The 19,844-nt window shown below is 45.5% G+C and overlaps 2 protein-coding genes across 5 annotated transcripts; one reads left to right on the top strand and one right to left on the bottom strand.

Annotated features, from left to right (window-relative positions):
• Nucleotides 1-6,930: 6,930 nt before the first annotated feature.
• On the bottom strand, nt 6,931-9,246 carry LOC132467185 (cytochrome c oxidase subunit 6B1). 2 transcript variants are annotated; one of them, XM_060064329.1, is made up of 4 exons: nt 9,090-9,246; nt 8,513-8,626; nt 7,743-7,843; nt 6,931-7,179 (listed from the first exon to the last, which is right to left on the bottom strand). In XM_060064329.1, exons 1-4 carry the CDS (start codon nt 9,244-9,246, stop codon nt 7,126-7,128), a joined length of 426 nt encoding a protein of 141 aa, XP_059920312.1. In that variant the 3' UTR covers nt 6,931-7,125. The 2 variants fall into 2 exon arrangements, with proteins under 2 accessions (XP_059920312.1, XP_059920313.1); XM_060064330.1 differs by having other exon boundaries at nt 9,087-9,203.
• rasip1 (Ras interacting protein 1) lies at nt 7,255-19,318 on the top strand. 3 transcript variants are annotated; one of them, XM_060064328.1, is made up of 17 exons: nt 7,255-7,415; nt 10,881-11,252; nt 12,126-12,247; nt 12,553-13,004; nt 13,225-13,485; nt 13,839-14,077; nt 14,188-14,352; nt 14,898-15,102; nt 15,289-15,590; nt 15,691-15,852; nt 16,462-16,502; nt 16,765-16,919; nt 17,094-17,206; nt 17,385-17,679; nt 18,477-18,640; nt 18,762-18,903; nt 19,003-19,318. In XM_060064328.1, exons 3-17 carry the CDS (start codon nt 12,126-12,128, stop codon nt 19,179-19,181), a joined length of 2,997 nt encoding a protein of 998 aa, XP_059920311.1. In that variant the 5' UTR covers nt 7,255-7,415; nt 10,881-11,252; the 3' UTR covers nt 19,182-19,318. The 3 variants fall into 3 exon arrangements, with proteins under 3 accessions (XP_059920311.1, XP_059920309.1, XP_059920308.1); XM_060064326.1 differs by having other exon boundaries at nt 7,256-7,415; nt 10,881-11,256; XM_060064325.1 differs by lacking the exons at nt 7,255-7,415; nt 10,881-11,252 and adding an exon at nt 11,292-12,006.
• Nucleotides 19,319-19,844: the final 526 nt, after the last annotated feature.

Consider the following 19,844-nt stretch of genomic DNA (forward strand, 5'->3'; position numbering starts at 1 on the left):
ACTGGCGCAGAGCGTTCTTTTCCCACCACCGCCACTCGCCGGTAAATTAGGGATTGATCATGCGCCCCAAGGGGCGGTTCGGCGGAAGGAGGAGGCGTGTTCTGGCGCAAACGGTATTTTGCCGTTTCTGAATACCATTGCGCTACTGACCAGGAAATACCTGGTTTAAAGTCAGTGGCGCGTTGTTCAGATGCTATTTTAAGGGCGCATGCATACATGCGCATGCGATGCATACGGATTGCTTGTGCACCTCGCGCATACACTTTGCTTCTCCCATCTACCTAGCCGCACATTCTTTGTAAATTAGTTTGGAAAGAACAGCTGATGCAGCGGTAATAAGTTGTACTTTTAAATCAATGCATCTGCAAACACCGTACAGCAAACACATATTTTCTTGACACAGACATCGTGTAGGCCTACATGCCCATAACTTTTAGGATTGATGAGTATTTGATCGTGAAAAACATTGTTTTACCGCGAGTGAATGAATGAATGAATGCGGGCGCGCGTGTGTGCTCTGTTTAAACACACGCAAACTAAACACGTAACGCATAATACAATCAATGGCAATGTCTATTACCGCGGGGACACATGCATATTAGGATAGCATACAATACTGATAAGAAACAATGTTTATAATGTATTGCGTATATCATTAAATAGAACCACAGTTACCGCATATCATATGTTATATCATATACGTTTTCTTTGCCGAAATTTATTTGAGGACTCAGTATTTCTGAAGTTGTGGAAGAAAACCCCTTATTCCATGTGTGAATTAGGCCATATTATTTGGCAATAAACTGAGCCATTTGCAGTTTGAAATTCATGTGCATCTGTCTCATCGGAGACTGCAGACGCGCTGTCAAAATATCAACTCGTCCGATTCAAATGCGCTCATGGCTCTTAAAGGGGATGGGAGCTGGCACTCTCATTGGTTTGTTGGACGTTACGCCCAAACCACACCTACGGGTAACTAGGCTGCTTCAGACCAACCCTTTTGACACTTGCGCCGCGACGCAAGTGTCATTTATCCGCCTGTAAAATAGCGATAGCGCCGTAGAACCGCCCACAAAGCTACTTGCGCTTTGCGCTTCCCACTTGCGTTTCAGACCGTTAAAATAGGGCCCATAGTGTCCATGTCGACTTCAACAAAGTTGCACGATAATTGGTTAAACAGATTTATTCGCAGGCTAAATCTGTCAAAAATCAACTTTTAAGATGACTATTGCTTGACACTTGGCTATACTCAGAGCAAGATGCTACTACATTTTACACAATGGACCTTTAAATAAATTGGAAACCAAAACCACAACGGAAATTGAATTTGGATAAGGCTAATTAATATAGACATAAATAGGGCTATCAAATTAGGGCCCTTCAATGCAGTATGGTGCACTTCTCAACATCTTGCCTCAACTTTCCATTTTGCTTCAGCTTTTCAAAAGGAAGTGAATCAAACAGAATGAAAAGAGATATCTAACCCTATGTTTACCTTCAAGGATTTACTGTTCTTTCTGCCAGACAGCACGAACACAACTTGGACCAGAAACTAAACTTCCTGTCCTGTTCAACGGAAATATGAAGCATTAAGCAGCCATCTTACACCTTACCCCACCTTTAACAACAACAACAACAACAACAACAACAACAACAACAACAACAACAACAACAACAACAACAATCTATTGTCTGCTTATTCAAATTCATAGAATGTGTGAAATTGTGAGGAAACAGTTTATTAAATGTATGACAAAAAATACCATGTGTGCTCCTATCATGACATTCAGTTTGGCTATGCAGATGCAACTACCTCAGGCAGCATCTGCAGAGATGTGCCAAGCCTTCCAATGGCTGCCACCAACCATGTGACAGCCAGCCAAGCAGATAACAAGGCATGTATGCACATGACCATGCCCCCCTTTATTATTTGATAGCTTCATCCTGCAACAGACATGAGTTTAGGCCCTCTGACAAATAAAAAATACAGATTTACTTCTTAGCGCTCCTTGGTTTCTAATGTGCAGTGACTGGGGATCTGATACTCTACCCACTGTCCGCAACAACCTTTGTATCACTACTGCAATCTACTTACACAAGGCCGTCACGACAACATTGTGACATTTGACAGACGTTCCTTTACCCAAGACTAGCCTAAGGAAGAAAGAAATATCACAATAGGCCTGACAACTTAAGCCTTAACATTAACATGGCCTAACATTTAAAAAAAGAAATGTTTTACACTTCCAAGGCAAAGTGCCTTTGATGACTCACATTATCTTCACCATGCAAATGTGGTTTTATGGTTCACGCCACCACGCGTTTAACAATGTAACTATTCCAACGGCGGTATGCAAGTTTACGTGTCCTTTAAACACTGCCTCCCTGTGGATAGAGTCAAGTATAACAGTTCATGTGCAGAATAAAATACTAAAATCTTGAAATGGGCCCTTCTCCATCAAGGATCAGCTGGCCTTGCTACTAGACGAACTCACCGTGGACCAGAAGCTGGACTTCCTTTCCTTGATCACGCAGCCCAAAGCTCCCACAATACCCCAGCAATAAAAGTAATTAACAATATATTGTAGGCTTATACAAATTCATAAAATCATTAAATTTGGAGAATTTAGAAACGTAACACATCCATCCTATCACGACATTCAGTTTGGCTGGTTCCCCGTCGCAAATGAAACTAAATATTGCAACATCCGCAGAGATGCATGCAGGCTTCCTGCCACCACCAATGCGTATTTGTCAGCCAGCCAACAAGATAACAAGGCATGTATGCACATGCTCAACCATGGCCCAATTTTATAGTTGATCGTTTTAGCCCGCAACAAGCATGTGTTCAGGGCCATTGAATGGCACAAATGAAACGGACGGATTTAATATATTTGGTTCTTCGTGTCTGATGCAGTGCAGTGACTGGGGATCGGATTCCTAATCCCACATGTCCACAATAGGTGAAATGCAACCTGGTCTACCAGGAATCCGTGAAATGACCACGGGCGCTTACCTCAAAATCTGTGGTGTTTACATTTAGGGCATTTAGCAGAGGCTTTTATCAGATAATTTTTCATGCAAAGAAAACTAAAAATTTTCGTGAAGAAGTTTGATAATTTTAGGTTTTATGTGAGGCCGCTTTGTGAACTACAGCTCTTACGCATATGATATACGTCACCACACCCGCACTTGGAACTCGGCACAGAGATGGCACATAGAGATGGCACATAACTAAAACTCTCCACATGCCCCGACTTATAGTGGTTTTCACCTCTTTCTATGCTTTTATCGCCTTGAAAAAAAGTGGTGAAGTGGAGCAGAGAGATCGCCATCTCTGTGCCGAGTTCCAAGTGCGGGTGTGGTGACGTATATCATATGCGTCGAGAGCAGCGAAGAGCTGTAGTTCACAAAGCGGCCTCACATAAAACCTAAAATTATCATACTTCTTCACGAACATTTTTAGTTTTCTTTGCATGAAAAATTATCATTTAAATCCACAAACAACATATGTGTAATCCAGGGCATATAAAGACTGGGACCAGAAAATAATTATTTTCTCTCCATTGACACCCATTCATATTTTTCGATCTCATAGGTCCCATGAGCTCTACCGGAAGAGGCGTGACTTCGCCACTCCATAACGCCCACTCGCACACGCACACGCACACGCACGCACGCCCGCCCGCCCGCCCGCCCGCCTCGTCCTTGACCTGCTTTAAACACACTAAATTTGATTAAACAATGAAATACAATACAAATATAAAGTAAAAACAAGTGTTATCTCGCGATCCGTTTTCTGTATTATGTTATTTCGTCTTTGGCAACATGAGCGCGAATGTTTTTTGAAACCCGATTTAAACACTCAGTTTACTAGCTAAATTTGATTAAAAAATGAAATACAATACAAATATAAAGTAAAAACAAGTGTTATCTAGCGATCCGTCAACTGTACTATGTTATTTCGTCTTTGGCAACATGAGCGCGAATGTTTTTTGAAACCTGCCCGGCAACGGACGACGCGATCATCTGTTGCAGGCAGGTTTGGAATGGATTACGTATGGATGACGCGCCCGGTACAAATTTGGCAGCCGGTACAAATTTAGTGTGACAGCGCCCGCAACATCTCACTCACTCAACAGACGCAACACTCACAAACTGTCAACATCGCAACCAAGTCAATTTATTTCTAGAGGGGAGTAACTGAGCGGCCCCTCCCGAAGTGGTACAGCCCAGGTGAGCCTTGAACTGCGATTTGTCAGAAAGACGTAACAGCTAATAACAACATTGAACCCTTGTGCAGGCTCGAACAGAGTGACACACAAACACACACACACACACACACACTTTTAAGGAGTTTTCCTTGCTTGTCCCAACAAGTTCTTGCGGCGTGCTGTTGTTTTGTTTCCAGTGTAGCTCCGGTATGGTGTTGTAGTTTTTCTAACGAGACTAGTTGTTGCTAGGCAGCAGGTGAAAAAACGACAACGTTTGCCAAGCCAAAATAGCGTTAATCGCAGGATAAAAAAATTAACGCTGTTTGCGTTAACACCGTTAATAACGCGTTAAACTGACAGCACATATATATATATATATATATATATATAAATAAGTATGTATATGTATGTATATATATATATATATATATATATACACATACATATTTAAATGTATTTATTTTGTTAAATATATATTTATTTATTATATACGGAGACCACCAGACCTCCTCGAAGCAACGAAAATGGTAAAAAAAATGGTAGTGGTTCAAGATGGCTGCATGGGCGAGAATAGGGACATAGTGCATACCGTCAATATGAATTTCATTCATATATTATATATATATATATATGGTAATTTCATTGATCCCTGTGAGACCAGGGGCCTCTACGAACAGTCAAATCTCCTAACCTTTATGCCTCCTTTCCTTAACCTTTGTGGAATACGTCATCGGGTCGAGAGATGAAAAGGTGCTTCTTTTCGAACATAGGAAAAAGACAGCACTGTTTAAAATGAATTTGACTCCACTCTTCCTAACCGAAGTCATTGCGCGGCGGCGGGTATTGCGTCTCTGTAGCGCAGAGGTCACCAACCTTTTTGAGCTACTTCATGGGCACTGAGTCATACGAAGGGCACCCAGTTCTATACACTCTTCTGGAATAACAAATTTGCTCAGTTTGCCTTTAGTTATATATTACTATTAATGATTAATGATACTCATCTATGTGAAGACATGTTAATTAATTAAGTCATGTTAATGATTTCTCACAATAATTATCAACATTTCCCAAAAAGGTGGGAAAGAGTTGTCCAAGAATGAGTAGTGCTATTTTTAGAACAGGCCTGCGGGCGCCTCATGTGTTCCTTGCGGGCACCATGGTGCCCACAAGGGCACTGTGTTGGTGACCCCTGCTCTAGCGTCTCTAGTGTGAAACTATAATTTTCTGAAGATTGACTAAAACAAGTGCTCTTTGATCCATGCATTCTTGTCGTATCGATTTAATTTTTTTTATCGCCAACAGTGAGAATAACTTAGGTCGGACTTGGACAACGGGAAGAATGCCACTTGAATTCCATTTCACATGTGAAAAAAAAGAGGCTAAACTTGTGTTGATGTTGAAATTAACTTCCCCCAGTAGTCTTTCTTAAATGTGAAGTTGCCATTTTCTTTTCTTATGGGCTATTTTCTGCTTACTAAACAGCAATAAATGAATTCATTTATAATCAAATAATGTTTCTGGAATTGGTATCCATTATTATCAGTTGTATTTTCTTCTCTTCTATTCTTCTGCTTTACAGCGTCTCTCATGCATCTTCGCGTAGTATCGGTAAACTTTGACAGTGGCATGTTCCTTTAAATATTGCCGCTGTAAAGGATTATGGGATACCACTATCTCCTTTCCTTTCGCATAGGAAGCTCAAGATTAACCTATGCTAAAGGAGGGTTAAAGGAAGCATCGAGGCTCCTTTCCTAAGCATTTTAAGAATTCAAACCACCTTTCCTCCAAGCACTTCTGGGTCATCTCCATAAGAAAGGAAATTTCCTATGCAAAAAAGAGAATTCGTAGAGGCCCCAAGAGTAACCTATGCTAAAGGAGGGTTAAAGGAAGCATCGAGGCTCCTTTCCTAAGCATTTTAAGAATTCAAACCACCTTTCCTCCAAGCACTTCTGGGTCATCTCCATAGGAAAGGAAATTTCCTATGGGAAAAAAAAAAAGAGAATTCGTAGAGGCCCCTGGTTGTTAAAACCGGCATCTGTGTGTGTGCCACGGAAAATGAGTGTCATTGACTTGCATTGGAGCGAATTCCAATGAAATATCACAGACAATTTAAGAGATTCTGTGAGGCCAGCACAGATTTTGAGATAAGCGCGCGTGGTCGACTCGGTCATTGAGACGGGGGATCTGTGTGTGTGCCATGGAATATGAGTGTCATTAACTTGCATTGGAGCAAAATCCGTGGCCATATCACAGAAATTGGCGGGTTTCCGTGGGGATACCACGGATTTTGAGTTAAGCACCCGTGGTCATTTCACGGAGACCAGGTTGGTGAAATGTTTGTATCACTACTGCAATCTACTTCGACTAGGCCGTCACGACAACATTGTGAGATTTGATTTGCGGTCCTTTACCCAAGACTAGCCTAATGAATAAAGTGCCTTGGATTACTCACATTCTTCACCATGCAAATTTGGTGGTTTGGTTATTGGGCAGGTTTTATGGCTATACTTCATGACAGGGTCTATTATTTTCCACAGTCCTAAATAACTATATGGTCCTACCATAATATAACCAAAGTAATCCATCAACTACGCCACCACGCGTTTAACAATGGAACTATTTCAACAGCAATTGCCTATAAACACTGCCTCCCTGTGGACAGAGTGGAGTATATCAGTTAATGGTAAAATCAAATAATTGCAAAAATAGTGCGAAGTTGAAGGTTTGAGGGGAAACTCCAGACTTTATTGAACAGGAAAAAAACATGTACGTGTTTCAGTTTATATATAAATGTCAACATAGCAACATCAGATTAAATTATTTATTATACTTAATCACACTACAGAGGTTCATCTCCAAGGAACAGAAAGTCTTGAAGTGGAAGGTGGAAGTAGAGAGTCGGCGGGCCATTTCAGATCCTTCCGGGGAAACTTCCTGCCTCTATCTGCTCATCCCATTTGCCAACCTGAAGGAGACATTGACCAAGTCTGTTAAAGTCTCAATGTATAAGCCACTGTATTAAGCCTCTCCCAGTCAGTAGGCGGGAGACTATTAGAATACAAAATGTCACTCTAAAACATTGTTGTGTCCACCCTAGCTGCCTGTGCCAGTGTGTTATGTGAACCAGCTTACCTCGGCTGGCATCAGTGGTAGGGATAATGTCTTTACTAGTCAACAAAACTACGATTCTCAACAAAAAAGGTACGGGATCCAAATATTTTTAAACTGTTTCAAATAGCAGTTATAGGATTTTATAGATAACATTGAAATCCCATCAATCCGCATTGACTCAAGATATGTCAAGGTCATTTACAGCTATAGGTGAATTGTTACGTGTAGCTACCTCACACATTGGTGTATTTCAACATAATTGAGACACAAAATTATAATGATTTGATACCAAAACTGTGTGTTGTACAGAGTTGTATTGGCAACTAAAGAGATCAGCATGTTCAATGTCGTATATAGCTTATGAATCCTTTTTGAATGAATCCTGAGGCACTAGTCTCATTGGAAATGCATGCTCACCCAGCTCATGGGGCAGAGGCTCTTGTAGACCCTCTGGTACCACTGACACGGAGAGATATCCTGACCTTTCTCTGTCAGCGCCTTGTTGCATCGGTGAAAGTCTGGAGACAATGACAGAAAAACACTGAATAATGGCTTCTTGGGGGCAACTTTGTAATGAAAGCAAAGGCCACTAAATGCTAAAGTGAAGCAATTTTTTACTATGAACCATTGTAGTGTTGAACTTCAGAGTAGGATTATCTAGAAGGTTCTTGTGCTCCATAATGTGTAAACAAGGATTATGCAGCACTCTATTGCTAAAGAACTTTTATGTGTCCAACACAGGAGGATAGTGGGGGAATACGAGAGGTGTTAACACCTAGACGCATTGCGTCAGAAATACCTTTTGAGCAATGGAAAATTGTGAAAGCAGGCTTTTGAAATCATTACATTTTCAGATATATGCCAGTCTGACCCATGTCCCCATATGTGCCATGTCATGCCAGGTTCTTCACAATTTAAGAAACACATTGGCAATTTTCTCTGTTTATAAAGATATTTGTCTTATATTTTAGGGACTTGATTGGATGTCGATTTGGCCAGGCATCTAAAAATATAGCATGTGAATATCAACCCATGTGCTGATTACAACTATAGTCCTACGGATTGCGTTTAACCTCATACAGAGGTAACATTACACATTGTAAAATGATCAGCCAGTTAGCGAATGACCGCCACCCACTCGTCATATTACCAGTAGTATGCATGTTAGTACCACAGTAACTATCTACCCAAGTAGTTCTGGAAGCAGTTTCGTGTCTGGTTGGTGTTGGGGAACCGGGCATCAAATGGAGCCGTCCTGTAGTTCTTGATCTTCTCTTCCATCTCTGCCATCTTGATCAGCTCTAATCAATGCAAAGTCAAATATTTAAATAACTCGTTGCTTGTCTAAATCAGCGGTGCTCTTTTAAGTCAAAGTGCATCACATTGAGTTCAGCGGCTATATTCAGCCCGGACATTAGCATCGTTAATCAAGATACAATCAATGCCGAATCACCATAAAACAGTGGGTATCCATACAGCATTTGATCATCTCGATGTATCGTTAGCCTTATTGCATGTTAAAGACAAAGAACGGATTTGTGTTTCTAATATCATCTAATGTCATGCAGCTCCGACAGGCGTTAGTTAGCCTCGTCCCTTAGCCTTGACAGCAGCCAGTTAGCCTTAGCCCGGAGGACAAGCTAAGGTCAATATCAGATCACATTAACATAACTAAATCCATATACTGCAAACCCATTCGATTCTATCAACATTGTTAATTAACATTATGATATGATCGTTTAAAAGCAAAGACAACGGGACAACCTTGGTAGCTTGTATGTCCTTTCGTGAACTGCAGACCTCCGCTTCTTCCGCTCAGACGCGCAGTGAACTCTGGGACATCGTAGGATGTGACGTGAAAACGACGCGCTGAAGCTGCGTTTGGTTGATTTTGATTTGTCCTTGCATGTTGGTTCTGCATAACGTGATTGTTAGATTCGTTTTTAGTTTATTTGTCTACTAATATGTGTATTATTTTTTAGCAAGTAATTGTAATTAAAAGGACCGGCAACATTCACACATTTACAATGTCAGTTATTTTACAAAAAATTGTCAATAGGATACCTAAAATGCATTGGATTTCCTAATTGGATAAATTATGTAATTTCAACATGGATGGGGAATACGCTCATTGGCATGCTGCAAGCCCACTAACCAACTATTGCCGATAGGGCTTGTACATTTCAATGCATCATGGAATTCTTTGTTGGCGACACTCGCCAGTCGCCATATTAGGACTCAAGAGAGTTGTAGCACTGTAAAATCCTAAATCATGATGAACAGGGGTTAATTTGAATACTAGGTTTCCACATCTTGCATGAGAAACCCTGTGGAACTTTCAAACAGAACAATGTCTACCGATTATAACAAATAATTTCATGATCACTAATGACCAACAAACAGTTACTACTCACACAATACCTAATATTCTAAGGCTCCTATGCTTCCAAAAATAATGAACATTGCTTTGCAACGTTGGGATAAACAATCAGTATGGGATTAAGATACCTAAACCGCATTGGATTATGGAATACATGATGTATACATGGGAATGTTCTCCATAACATGCTGAGAGCAAACATTATACATTTACATTTCGTGCATTTAGCAGACACATTTATCCAAAGTGACTTACAACGTTTAATGCACACATTGACACACCGACGGTGGAGTCAACCATGCAAGGCAACAGCCAGCTCGTCAGGAGCAGTAAGGCAATCTGCTCAGGGACACATCAACACTCAGCTAGAAGGAGCCGGGGATCGAACAGCAACCTTACTAAAAGCAAACCAACCAACTAGTGCCCATATCAGGCAGATGGATTTTCCCAACGTTGCCCAGCTTCATTTCTTGATTGCTCATTACGGCCGAATAAGAGCTGTACATTTTAAGCCAATTTATGTGCTCCTTATGGGGTATTCTCTAGAATCCCTGAATTTTTTTATATTCCCTGCTTGAGCTGCTCCCCCCGCGACCCAACCTCGGATAAGCGGATGAAGATGAGATGAGATGAGAAAGTTAAAACTACAGAGATGGTTTTTCTAATCAAGTATCGAGTGTATCTTTCTGTTGCTGAATGCAACCATTTTGTTCTTTAAGTCTTTCTTACTCTATTTTCCTGTTATAGAACAGGCCAAAGGTCGCACATGTTTCTCCCCTAACATCCTTTGTCCCAGTTTCCTTCTTCCTCCTTTCAGCAAAACCCCTCAAACTCAAACAGTTTCAAACCTCAGAAACCACAGAATGCTGCTCGATGCTCTGTGGAAACTATGTACGCACACTGAGAGAATATCCTAGCTCTGCCTTATACCAATCACACATTTGTAAACTTCTAAACTTGAGAAAATGGGCAGACAAACAGATCGATATAGATATAACTACATAAATCGATAGATAGTATAATAGATAGATATAATAATCAAATAATTGATTTATCTATGTCTACTTCCTACAATATTTCCAATATGGCCTTGAGGATCTGAACACGGCTGTCGATTTCCCCTTCTCCTAGTCCGGACCAAACCTTCTCTCTCTCTCTCTCTCTCTCTCACTCAGGATATAGGTGTTGTCCACTGCGAAGGAAGGAAATTCTGTCACTCAGAACAATGGGCCTGTTTCTCTATCTATAGACCAGTGAAGCTGAGACCCGGACTGAGAGGCAGCCATTTTCGGGTCTAGATAAAAGAAAACAGAAATATCGAGGTAAGCTAGATCTACAACGGAACAAAGTAACAGACATTTGTAAATTACTGAAGGTTGGGTTGAACATCGACCAAGTGAAGGCTTTTGCAAAATGGAGTTTTTATTTGGCGGGAACGCAAGAATCCAAAATAACTGAGCTGCGATCGGTCGCATATTTGCATTCATGCAAGGAGAAGGTCTATCTTGAAGGATTTAATTGAAAAGATCAAGGGATCAGCACTGGAAGTAGGTAAGTGTTTACTTTTTATTTAAATGTATTTTTCTTTTTGTACACTTTTTTTCAATTGGGTCTGGTAGGAATCTTAATAAATCAGTCAATGGAGACTCAAACAACACATCCTGTTGAGGGAAACAAAATGATCATATTGAGGCCTTACTTTCTTTTAATTAGAATGATTTTAGTTTTTGGTTAGGAAGGTTCATATGCAAGGAGAGGATTTTCCTGAGGGGAACTATTGCTTCCTCCACAATCCAGTGATTCACCTGTTGAAGACTATCCAAAGTCCCCAAATCCTGAAATCTGGTGGTAATTCACATAGTCAGTGAGCCAGTAACCCTTAGAGTGGGCATTTCCCTTTAGTTGCAACAGCTCAACCTGCGTCCAACAAAAGATGCTTCCTGTTTGGGGAATGACAAATTGCACACACACACACACACACACACACACACACACACACACACACACACACACACACACACACACACACACACACACACACACACACACACACACACACTTGCACATGCACATAAACACAAAGAAACACACACATACACACACGCACACACACAAATAAAAACACACAAACACACATACACACAAATCTTTCGGAGATTTGCTAATGCTTGGTCTATCAGCTTTGTTTCTATGCAACATGTTGACATCCCACTGCAATGTTGGTATTTCTTGCTGATGATATCATCCCATTGTCTGGTTATTCTTCCCTCGATTTTCTTCGCACACATTCCTCACAACAAGGTGGGGAAAGATGAAAGGAAATTGGCTAATTATTTAGCGAAAAAAAATATCATTCTTTAGGCGTACAAACACCATCTGGGCTCTCCCACCGTAAACCTTCTGTCCTCCTTTGCCGTCAGATGGAGGAGTCGGGCAGTCCTCGCTTCAGAAAACTAAATTTCCCAGTAGGCCTGTGGATCCACTCTCCCAGGAAACATTTTGCCAAGCTTGGTGGCCGCTGGCCCAGTGCAGTCTCCGTCAAGTGAGTTTGTAGCTCCATTAAATGTCCTTTTTATCCTGTGCTTGTACTTCCTGTAGGCTGGTTCACCTTTGTCGGTTGGTTGGTTATGTTCGAAGTTAAACCCTTTGAAAACGGGTGTCATTACTAGTTCATCAAGCTGTCACAGTGTTTACTGAGCCCCGGAGCGTTGGCATGCTTGTTATTTTAGGCGACATTGCTTGTCTACCTTTATTCTGTCATCCTTTACAGCTGACCAGTCCTTTCCTTTCCACTTCCTCTGGGCTCCATCCTTCTTCCCCTGGCCTAACCCTCCCTGTTATTCCCAGGTCCACCACTAGCTCCGACGCGGCCTCCCTGTACGAGGCCCCGACAGCACCTCCCTCCTCCCTCTCGGCCTCCACCCCCTCGCTGGCTTCCCCCGCCCCATCCCCGTCTCCCTCCCCGGCCTTCCTGCGACCCCGGCCGGCCGGGCCCCAGTCCCGGGCCAAGCGCCTCTCGCACCTCTTCCTGCGAGGGCGCTCCAACAGCGACCGGGACCGCGCGGTGGGGGAGAGGGAGCGGGAGCGCTGGGCGCACTCCGACGGCCCCTCGTCGCACCACTACCTGCCCCCGCCCTCCTCCACCACCCCGGGCCTGGTCAAGATCTACGGGGATGCTCTCTCCAGCGGGGCCAACTACCGCTCCCTGCTGGCCAACGCGCACTCCACGGCGCAGCAGCTCATCGCCCAGGTCATCACGCGCTACACTGAGCGCGAGCGCGAGGAGACGGAGGACGCAGGTGGGCAAGGAGGGAGGGGAGCGGCAGGAGAGAGAGGGGGGGGGGGGGGGGGGGGGTATTTATTTTCTTGTTCGTTTTCTCTTTTTTTTCACCCTAGCCTTTAATCCAAAACAGGGAAGAGTTTGTTCAAAAAGCAAATATGAATGATGTCATATAAACAACAGCAGTGTTTTGGAAAAAGAATGACACCCCCTCCCCAACTTCCTCCATTACCTTCCAGTTCTACAGAAATACAGCCCAGAGGACTTCCTGCTGTGTGATGTCATTGGAAAGCCCATCCAAAGGCCAGATGGGACCGTCCAATGGGAGACCGAGTGCCGGAGGGGCGTGGCTTCCTGGGAATGTCCCCTGTTGTTGGTGGACATGTGGCGGCCCAAGGAAGGGTTTGAGCGGCGTTTTGAAATGCAAAGAAAGGAAGACTATGAGAGAGAGGAGAAGGAAAGGGAAAAGGAGCGAGAGAGGGAGGCAGAGAACTGCCAAGGTACAAATAGGAAAATATACGTAGGTCATGTAAGTCTTTACCATCATCGACATGTGATGGTAACCGTGTGTGTGTGTGCGTGTGCGTGTGTGTGTGAGAGTGGGTGCCTGCTTGTGTGTATGTATGTGTGAGTGTGTGCCTGTGTGTGTTTGTCTGTGCGTGTGCGTGTGTCCGTGTGTCTGTGGAGGGACATGCCTGTGTGTGTGTATTTGTGAATGCGTATGTGTGTGTGTGTACGCGTGTGTGTGCCTATGTGTGTGTATGCATGCATGCACGTGTGAGTGCGTACCTGTGTGTGCGTGCGTGTGTGTGTGTGTGTGTGTCTATGCGTGCGTGCGTGTCATGGTCAACAGGTGTGCGCTTGAGGCGGAGCAGAATATCCTCGGGGGGAGGGTCAGAGGAGGGAGAGCGAGGTCATCGCTCGAGAAACTCCGAGCTCAGGCGGAGCATCAGCGACATGAACCTCAGCCTGCGCCGTCGCCAAGGCAACCATGTCCCAAACGACCCGCGTCTCGCCACTAACGCCCTTAGCAACAGTGGCGCGGAAGACAGGAAAAACACCATGAGCATGATGGTCCCAAAGGGGGGAGAGGTGAGCGGGGTTCGGGGGGAGGTTTGAAGAGTTCAAATGAGTTCAGTGTTGCTGTTCTTTTGGGGGGGGGGGTTTCCAACGAGACATCTTCTTCATGCCTGCTTTTCTAGACAAGGGGGTCAAAGGTCACCAGTAGAGCTGCGTGGACAAACCAGACGCAGGAGGAAGACAAGGACTACTCCAGCTGTGACCTGGAAGTGATGTCACAGAGCTTGATCCTCCCGCCCACCGACAGGCCCTATTTCCTGCTGCTGCAAGGTTACAATCAGAGCAAGGCAAGACATCATCTCCCCTGCCCCCCTCCCCCCTCTCCCTCAGATGTGTCATTCAGATGGAGAGGATGCGTGGAGATTACACACAAACACTAACAACACTTAGGATATAAACATGCACAGGGCTGCATGTCATCGTTGATGACATCATGCCTGCATGTCCCTACTAATCGCCACATACCATCAGTCATTTCCATTCCCTCTACAACCCTCTCCCATTCAAAACAAACTCGGTAGCAACAAACAACCTCACAGCAGGGACAATAGCACAACAAGCCCCTCTGTGTAAGCCACTCCAGGGCTCTGAATGACTCACACAGGTGGCCATTGTAGCGACCTGGGACACACTTCATATGCTTATCTGGATTCAATTCAACATCTGAATAGTGTCTGTCTTCAGTGATGTGTTGTGTGATACAAAAACCCAAACACTTAAAGGATAACAGACCTCCCTGACTCTCTCTATCTCTTTCTCTATCTCTCTCCCTCTCTGTTGTGCTCCCTCCTTGTGCTCTCTATCGCTCGCTCTTTGTTTTGGTTTTGTGCAGGACTTTGTTTTGTATATCATGGCGGGGCACACCCATGTGTTTGGGAGGAAGCCCACAATGAAGGAGCGAGAGAAGGACAGAGAGAGGGAGAGGAAGGGCAAGAGGCCGCTGAAGGTCGACACCTTCCTCTCTGCGCCCGACGTGCTCGCCAGACACTTACTGGTTAGGAGGGACTCCGCTGTTCCCGGGACCCCTCCTGGACAAGGTGCGTGCCCCTCTGTCTGCCCCCCGCTTCTCAAGGTTTCCTCCCTGGGATTTAGGAAGTTGTTCTTGCCCTTAGTTAGGAGGAGGTGTCAGCGGGATACAAATGAAGTTGGCTTGACTTGGCCATGTCTACCCCCCCCCCCTGCTGGGTTCATGACACCGGACATTCGTCCTGCTCTGTCCACAGCTCTGATGCGGCCCTTCAGAGGAGGGGCCGTCACACACAACGGCCTGGCCCTGTACCGCGAGGCCGCCCTGAAGCCAGGGGACGTGGTGGGTCTGGGGGGCCACTTTATCTTCCTCTACCGTGACCCCCGCGTAACCCCCGCTCCCCCGCTGGCACTGGCCCTGCCCTGGCAGGCGGACGGCGGGCCCTCCACCTGCTGCCCCTCCGGGCTGCTCGACCGGCAGGAGGCGCTGAGGACCTACCTGGGGTCGCCCGAAGCCCTGCTGAGGTTCCACCCCCGCCACGCCGACAGCCTGCTCCAGGTAGAGTCACCGAGGGGACGACCGTCTTCTGAACACCAGGAAACAATCCCCACCGGAATGGGACCGTGATTCATGTTTGTGTGTTCGCTGTCCCTCGTAGGAGATCATCTCAAAGAACTCGTCTCCTGACTCAGGAGGGGGGCCCCTAGCCCCGGCCTACCTCCTGTCCATCATGATCGACCACGCCTCCAAGCACCTCGACCCCGCCCTCACACCTCAAATACTGCTCAAGGCTGCCAATCTGATCAAAGGAATCGTCTGGGTGAGTAAACCTATCACAGCTTCGGCCCCGGCGCTGCAGAACCCCTCTGTGCAAGCCCCTCTATCCATCCTCCAGTTGTCATATCACAGCCCTTATCGTTATTGCTAGGAACTCAAATCAAAATCCCATTTATAATACAAGAAAACACTAAAAGATAGGCTTCTTGGAGCCCAAGAGGATTACGGTTAGGGAGCAGTGTTAATAATATTTATACATTACGCCCTGAGTACAACACATTAGCAAATGGATGGAAGTGGATTCGCATCATCACATCATCCCCTCCTTCGTCATGACTGCAATCACCGACCTCCCACCCGCTCAAATGAGATGTGATTAAGAAAATAGGAAAAGGAGTCCAGATGAGCGTAATAACCCGGTCATACGGGGAGACAGACAGACCGGACATGTGCACCACTCCACTGTGGCCTGTTAGCTTGTAGACGGCAACATGGATGATCTGAAGTCACTTCCCTCCTGCTGGAAAATGTGCTGTAATTGTTTTTGGCTGTGAGTCCAGACTTCAACCACCCCCCGTTCCCCTTCATCCACCCAGCTCTAAATGGAGACCTTACTCTTTCTCCTCTCTTCTGTCGCCAATTCTTTTCACAGGATAACATCAAGGAATTTGGGGATAAGCATCCCACGCAAAAGTAAGATACTTTTTGTTACGTCACGTTTCCTCTGTTTAGAGATTTGTTCTACTACCGCTGAATGATTCACGATATGTTTGTCGTTTTTGCTGTTATGGTGCAAGCGAAATCTGCACCAAGGTGGAGTGGGCTCATAAAAACGTTAACGAACGCAGTTGTTTCTCCTCACAGTGTTTATCCGCTAACATAACACTAGCAAACAGGAACTTGGTGTTCTCCAGCAGCATGTAATGGCTGACATTATGGATTGTGTCGTGTCCAGCTCTACAGAACCAGAGAGTGAGCTCTGTGCCCCAAATGTCCAGAAGCTCTCCTCTGACCTTCGACCTCTGATGTTCTGGATGTCCAACGCCACCGAGCTTCTTAACTTCTTCCAAGTAAAAGTCGAGACCATGGAGAAAGAATGGGAGTTTGAGGGTAAACAAAATCATTGAAATCTCCAGGTTGTTATCTTTTATGATCAATTTAGCAAGACGTTGGGCCTCACAAAAAAAACAACTATCTGATACAGTGCACGTTAAAAAGTACAACACAGGCCCTTATCCAATGGGTTAGCAATACTGATTCATCCAAATCATTGTGTCCTCAAAGCACCCGGTGATCCGGTGCTCTCAGCGGACATGGACGTCTGCTCAGAGGCCCTGGCGCAGCTTGATGATGTCATCATGCACACCTTCCAGCAGTGTGTGTACCACCTCACCAAGGTAAACCATAAACAGAACCAGCATCCCTATTCAGTATCTCCTTCCATCATTCTGACCTCAACCCTTTCTCAGTACCCAACCTCTCCCTCGACTCATGGTGCATCGCATCTGAAGTGACATAAAAACCCATTGATGGCGAATTACCGTGTGTGTGTGTCTCCTTTCTCTCTCTGCAAAGACCCTCTACTCGCTGCTCCCAGCCCTCCTGGACACCAACCCCTTCTCCAGAGAGGAGAAGGACAAGGAGAGGGATGGAGCGAGGGCTGCGGAGGGCGGGGACCCCGCGGGGGGCGAGGGCGAGGTGGACGACGTGTCCGCCCTGCCCCCCACCGTGGCCGGGCTGGTGGAGGTTTACCGCTGCTCCCTCACGCTGTCCCGCGAGGCCTGCCTCTCCCCCCCGCTCACCTCGCAGACGTTCGGGTACCTCTTCTTCTTCACCAACACCTCCCTGCTCAATACGCTGCTGGAAAGAGGTGAGCTCTCCTCTTGTGCTCTGGTGCACACGGCCGTTGACGGATCTCATTGACTCTGCATGCGGCGCTCTTGAAATGCATTGTGGGTCCCTCCGTTCTGTTGGCTCTGTTGCCTGTGTCAAAAAGTTGAGAAATGTTCAACTTTTCAGGCAGTGACGGATCCGTCGGCCAATCAGATCGCGTCCCCCAATATGTCAGACACGCCCTCCAATATCCGTCGACGAACGTGTACAGTGTGAACACGGCATTACTGGTAGTGCTCTGTGGTCGTTTGGTGGAGTGGTTAACCGACGCAACTAGCAGTGGAGTTTACTTTCCTCACCTTGATTCAAACACGTTGTTTGATTCCATATACATCATTATGAATCGAGATGGGGAGTTGGCTGGGTTAGCATTAACTTTCCTTTAGGCACCTCATTGACTTGCAGGGTTACAGTAGCCTAGCTGCTCTTTATGGGAGGGATCTTTTTCAAAGATTACACCCCAAATTGTATCTCCCTCTCAGGCAGGAGCTAGCCTAATTAAACTCTGCAAATCAATGGAACCTGGTGAGACAGGCAAATGCCAGTTTGCAGACATCTTCTCCCTTTAAGGAGCCGGTATAAGGATGCTCAAGGTGGCCTACAGGTAAAGCCCAGGACTTGGGCATTATACCCAGTATCGCAGGCTATGGCTGGGGTCAAACACCCTTACCAATACACTAATGTGCAAACAATATCCCTACACTTTACCATATCCCTATAATTTATCACAAATATGACTATGTTTTCATTTGTTCTGTTCATTCATCTTTCCAGACGGCCTGTTCTCCTGGTCCAGAGCAGTCCAGATCCGCACCAACCTGGACCTGGTCCTGGACTGGCTGCAAGGAGCCGGGCTAGGGGACATCGCGTCTGAGTTCCTGAAGAAACTATCAATCACTGTTAATTTCCTGTGTGTGCCCAAGACCCGCCTCATCCAGGTAATACACTGATATCATGTATGAATGGGCAAACTGTTCATCCAAGGGTGACATCTTCACCTGTGTGGAGGAGGAAGAGGCCATGTTTTATGTTATTCTGCATCTGTCTTGACTCTGACAGTCATCGTGGGGTAGCCTGCTGGAGGAGCACACCTTGTTGAGCCCGTCCCAGCTGCACCACCTCCTCACCCACTACAAGCTGGGGGCTGCCCGGGCTCCTCCAGCCTCCTGGGCACCTCCTCCGGGAGCAGAGCTGAGTGGAGGTACGAACACCAGCAACTTCATGAAAACATAACCTAGAACATAGTCCGTCGTCTTTTCATAAAAATTTGACCTCTCGGCCTCTTATTGACCTATTCCAGATATCTTTGAGAGCTTCCTGGACCACCCGCCTCTCATCCTCCCCAACGAGACCCCCCGACTGAACCTCTCCCAGGCAATCCCGAGCCCTGAACTCCAGAAGGAAGTGACACGGCTCCGGACCTTCCTGTGGGGACTTGACCAAGATGAGCTCCCAGCCAATCAGAGGACTCGGCTTTAAACAAGTCAAGATATGTCATATATTTCATATATATATATTTCAATGTAAGAGACAATGTATTGTCACTGATATGGCTTCATAGAATTTATTTTATGATGGGTTATTTTAATATTAAAAACCACCTTGTGTTTATTTTACCACTAGTCTTCAGCTTTACTTGACTGACATGCATGTTTTGCGTTTCCATGGTTTTAATAAAAATGAAGGAATTCCTGCCCCCAAAAAACGTGTTCGGTCTTGACGTGATCCCTGACGGTCCTGGTTTTCCCCCCAAAGGGTCTCTGGGTCTTGGCAGACCCCAGTGCTTTCTGAGCGATGGGAGAAAGGTCCACAAGGTGGCGATGCAAGACGTGAAGTGATGAGTTTGCAGATAGGCTGGGCTAAATAAGTAGGGGATACAATTATATTGCTCTTTGAGCCTGGGGCACAATCTCATGGTTTCCTGTAATAATGGCTGCGTTTGGCGCACAGCGGTGACTCAAAGAGCGCAGGCGACCACACACGCACACAGTCGAGGAGGGGAAGGCTGCGTTTAAGGTCAAGACAGGTGACTGAAGTGTGCCCTGGGAATTTTTCATTTCTGTCCCGGAGGCAGCAGGGACCTACGCAAATGGCCGGCCTGCTTGGATTTCCCAGGTCATTGAAGTGGTGCGGCATCATGCT

This window comes from Gadus macrocephalus, chromosome 11 (assembly GCF_031168955.1).
Source record: "Gadus macrocephalus chromosome 11, ASM3116895v1".
NCBI lineage: Eukaryota > Metazoa > Chordata > Actinopteri > Gadiformes > Gadidae > Gadus > Gadus macrocephalus.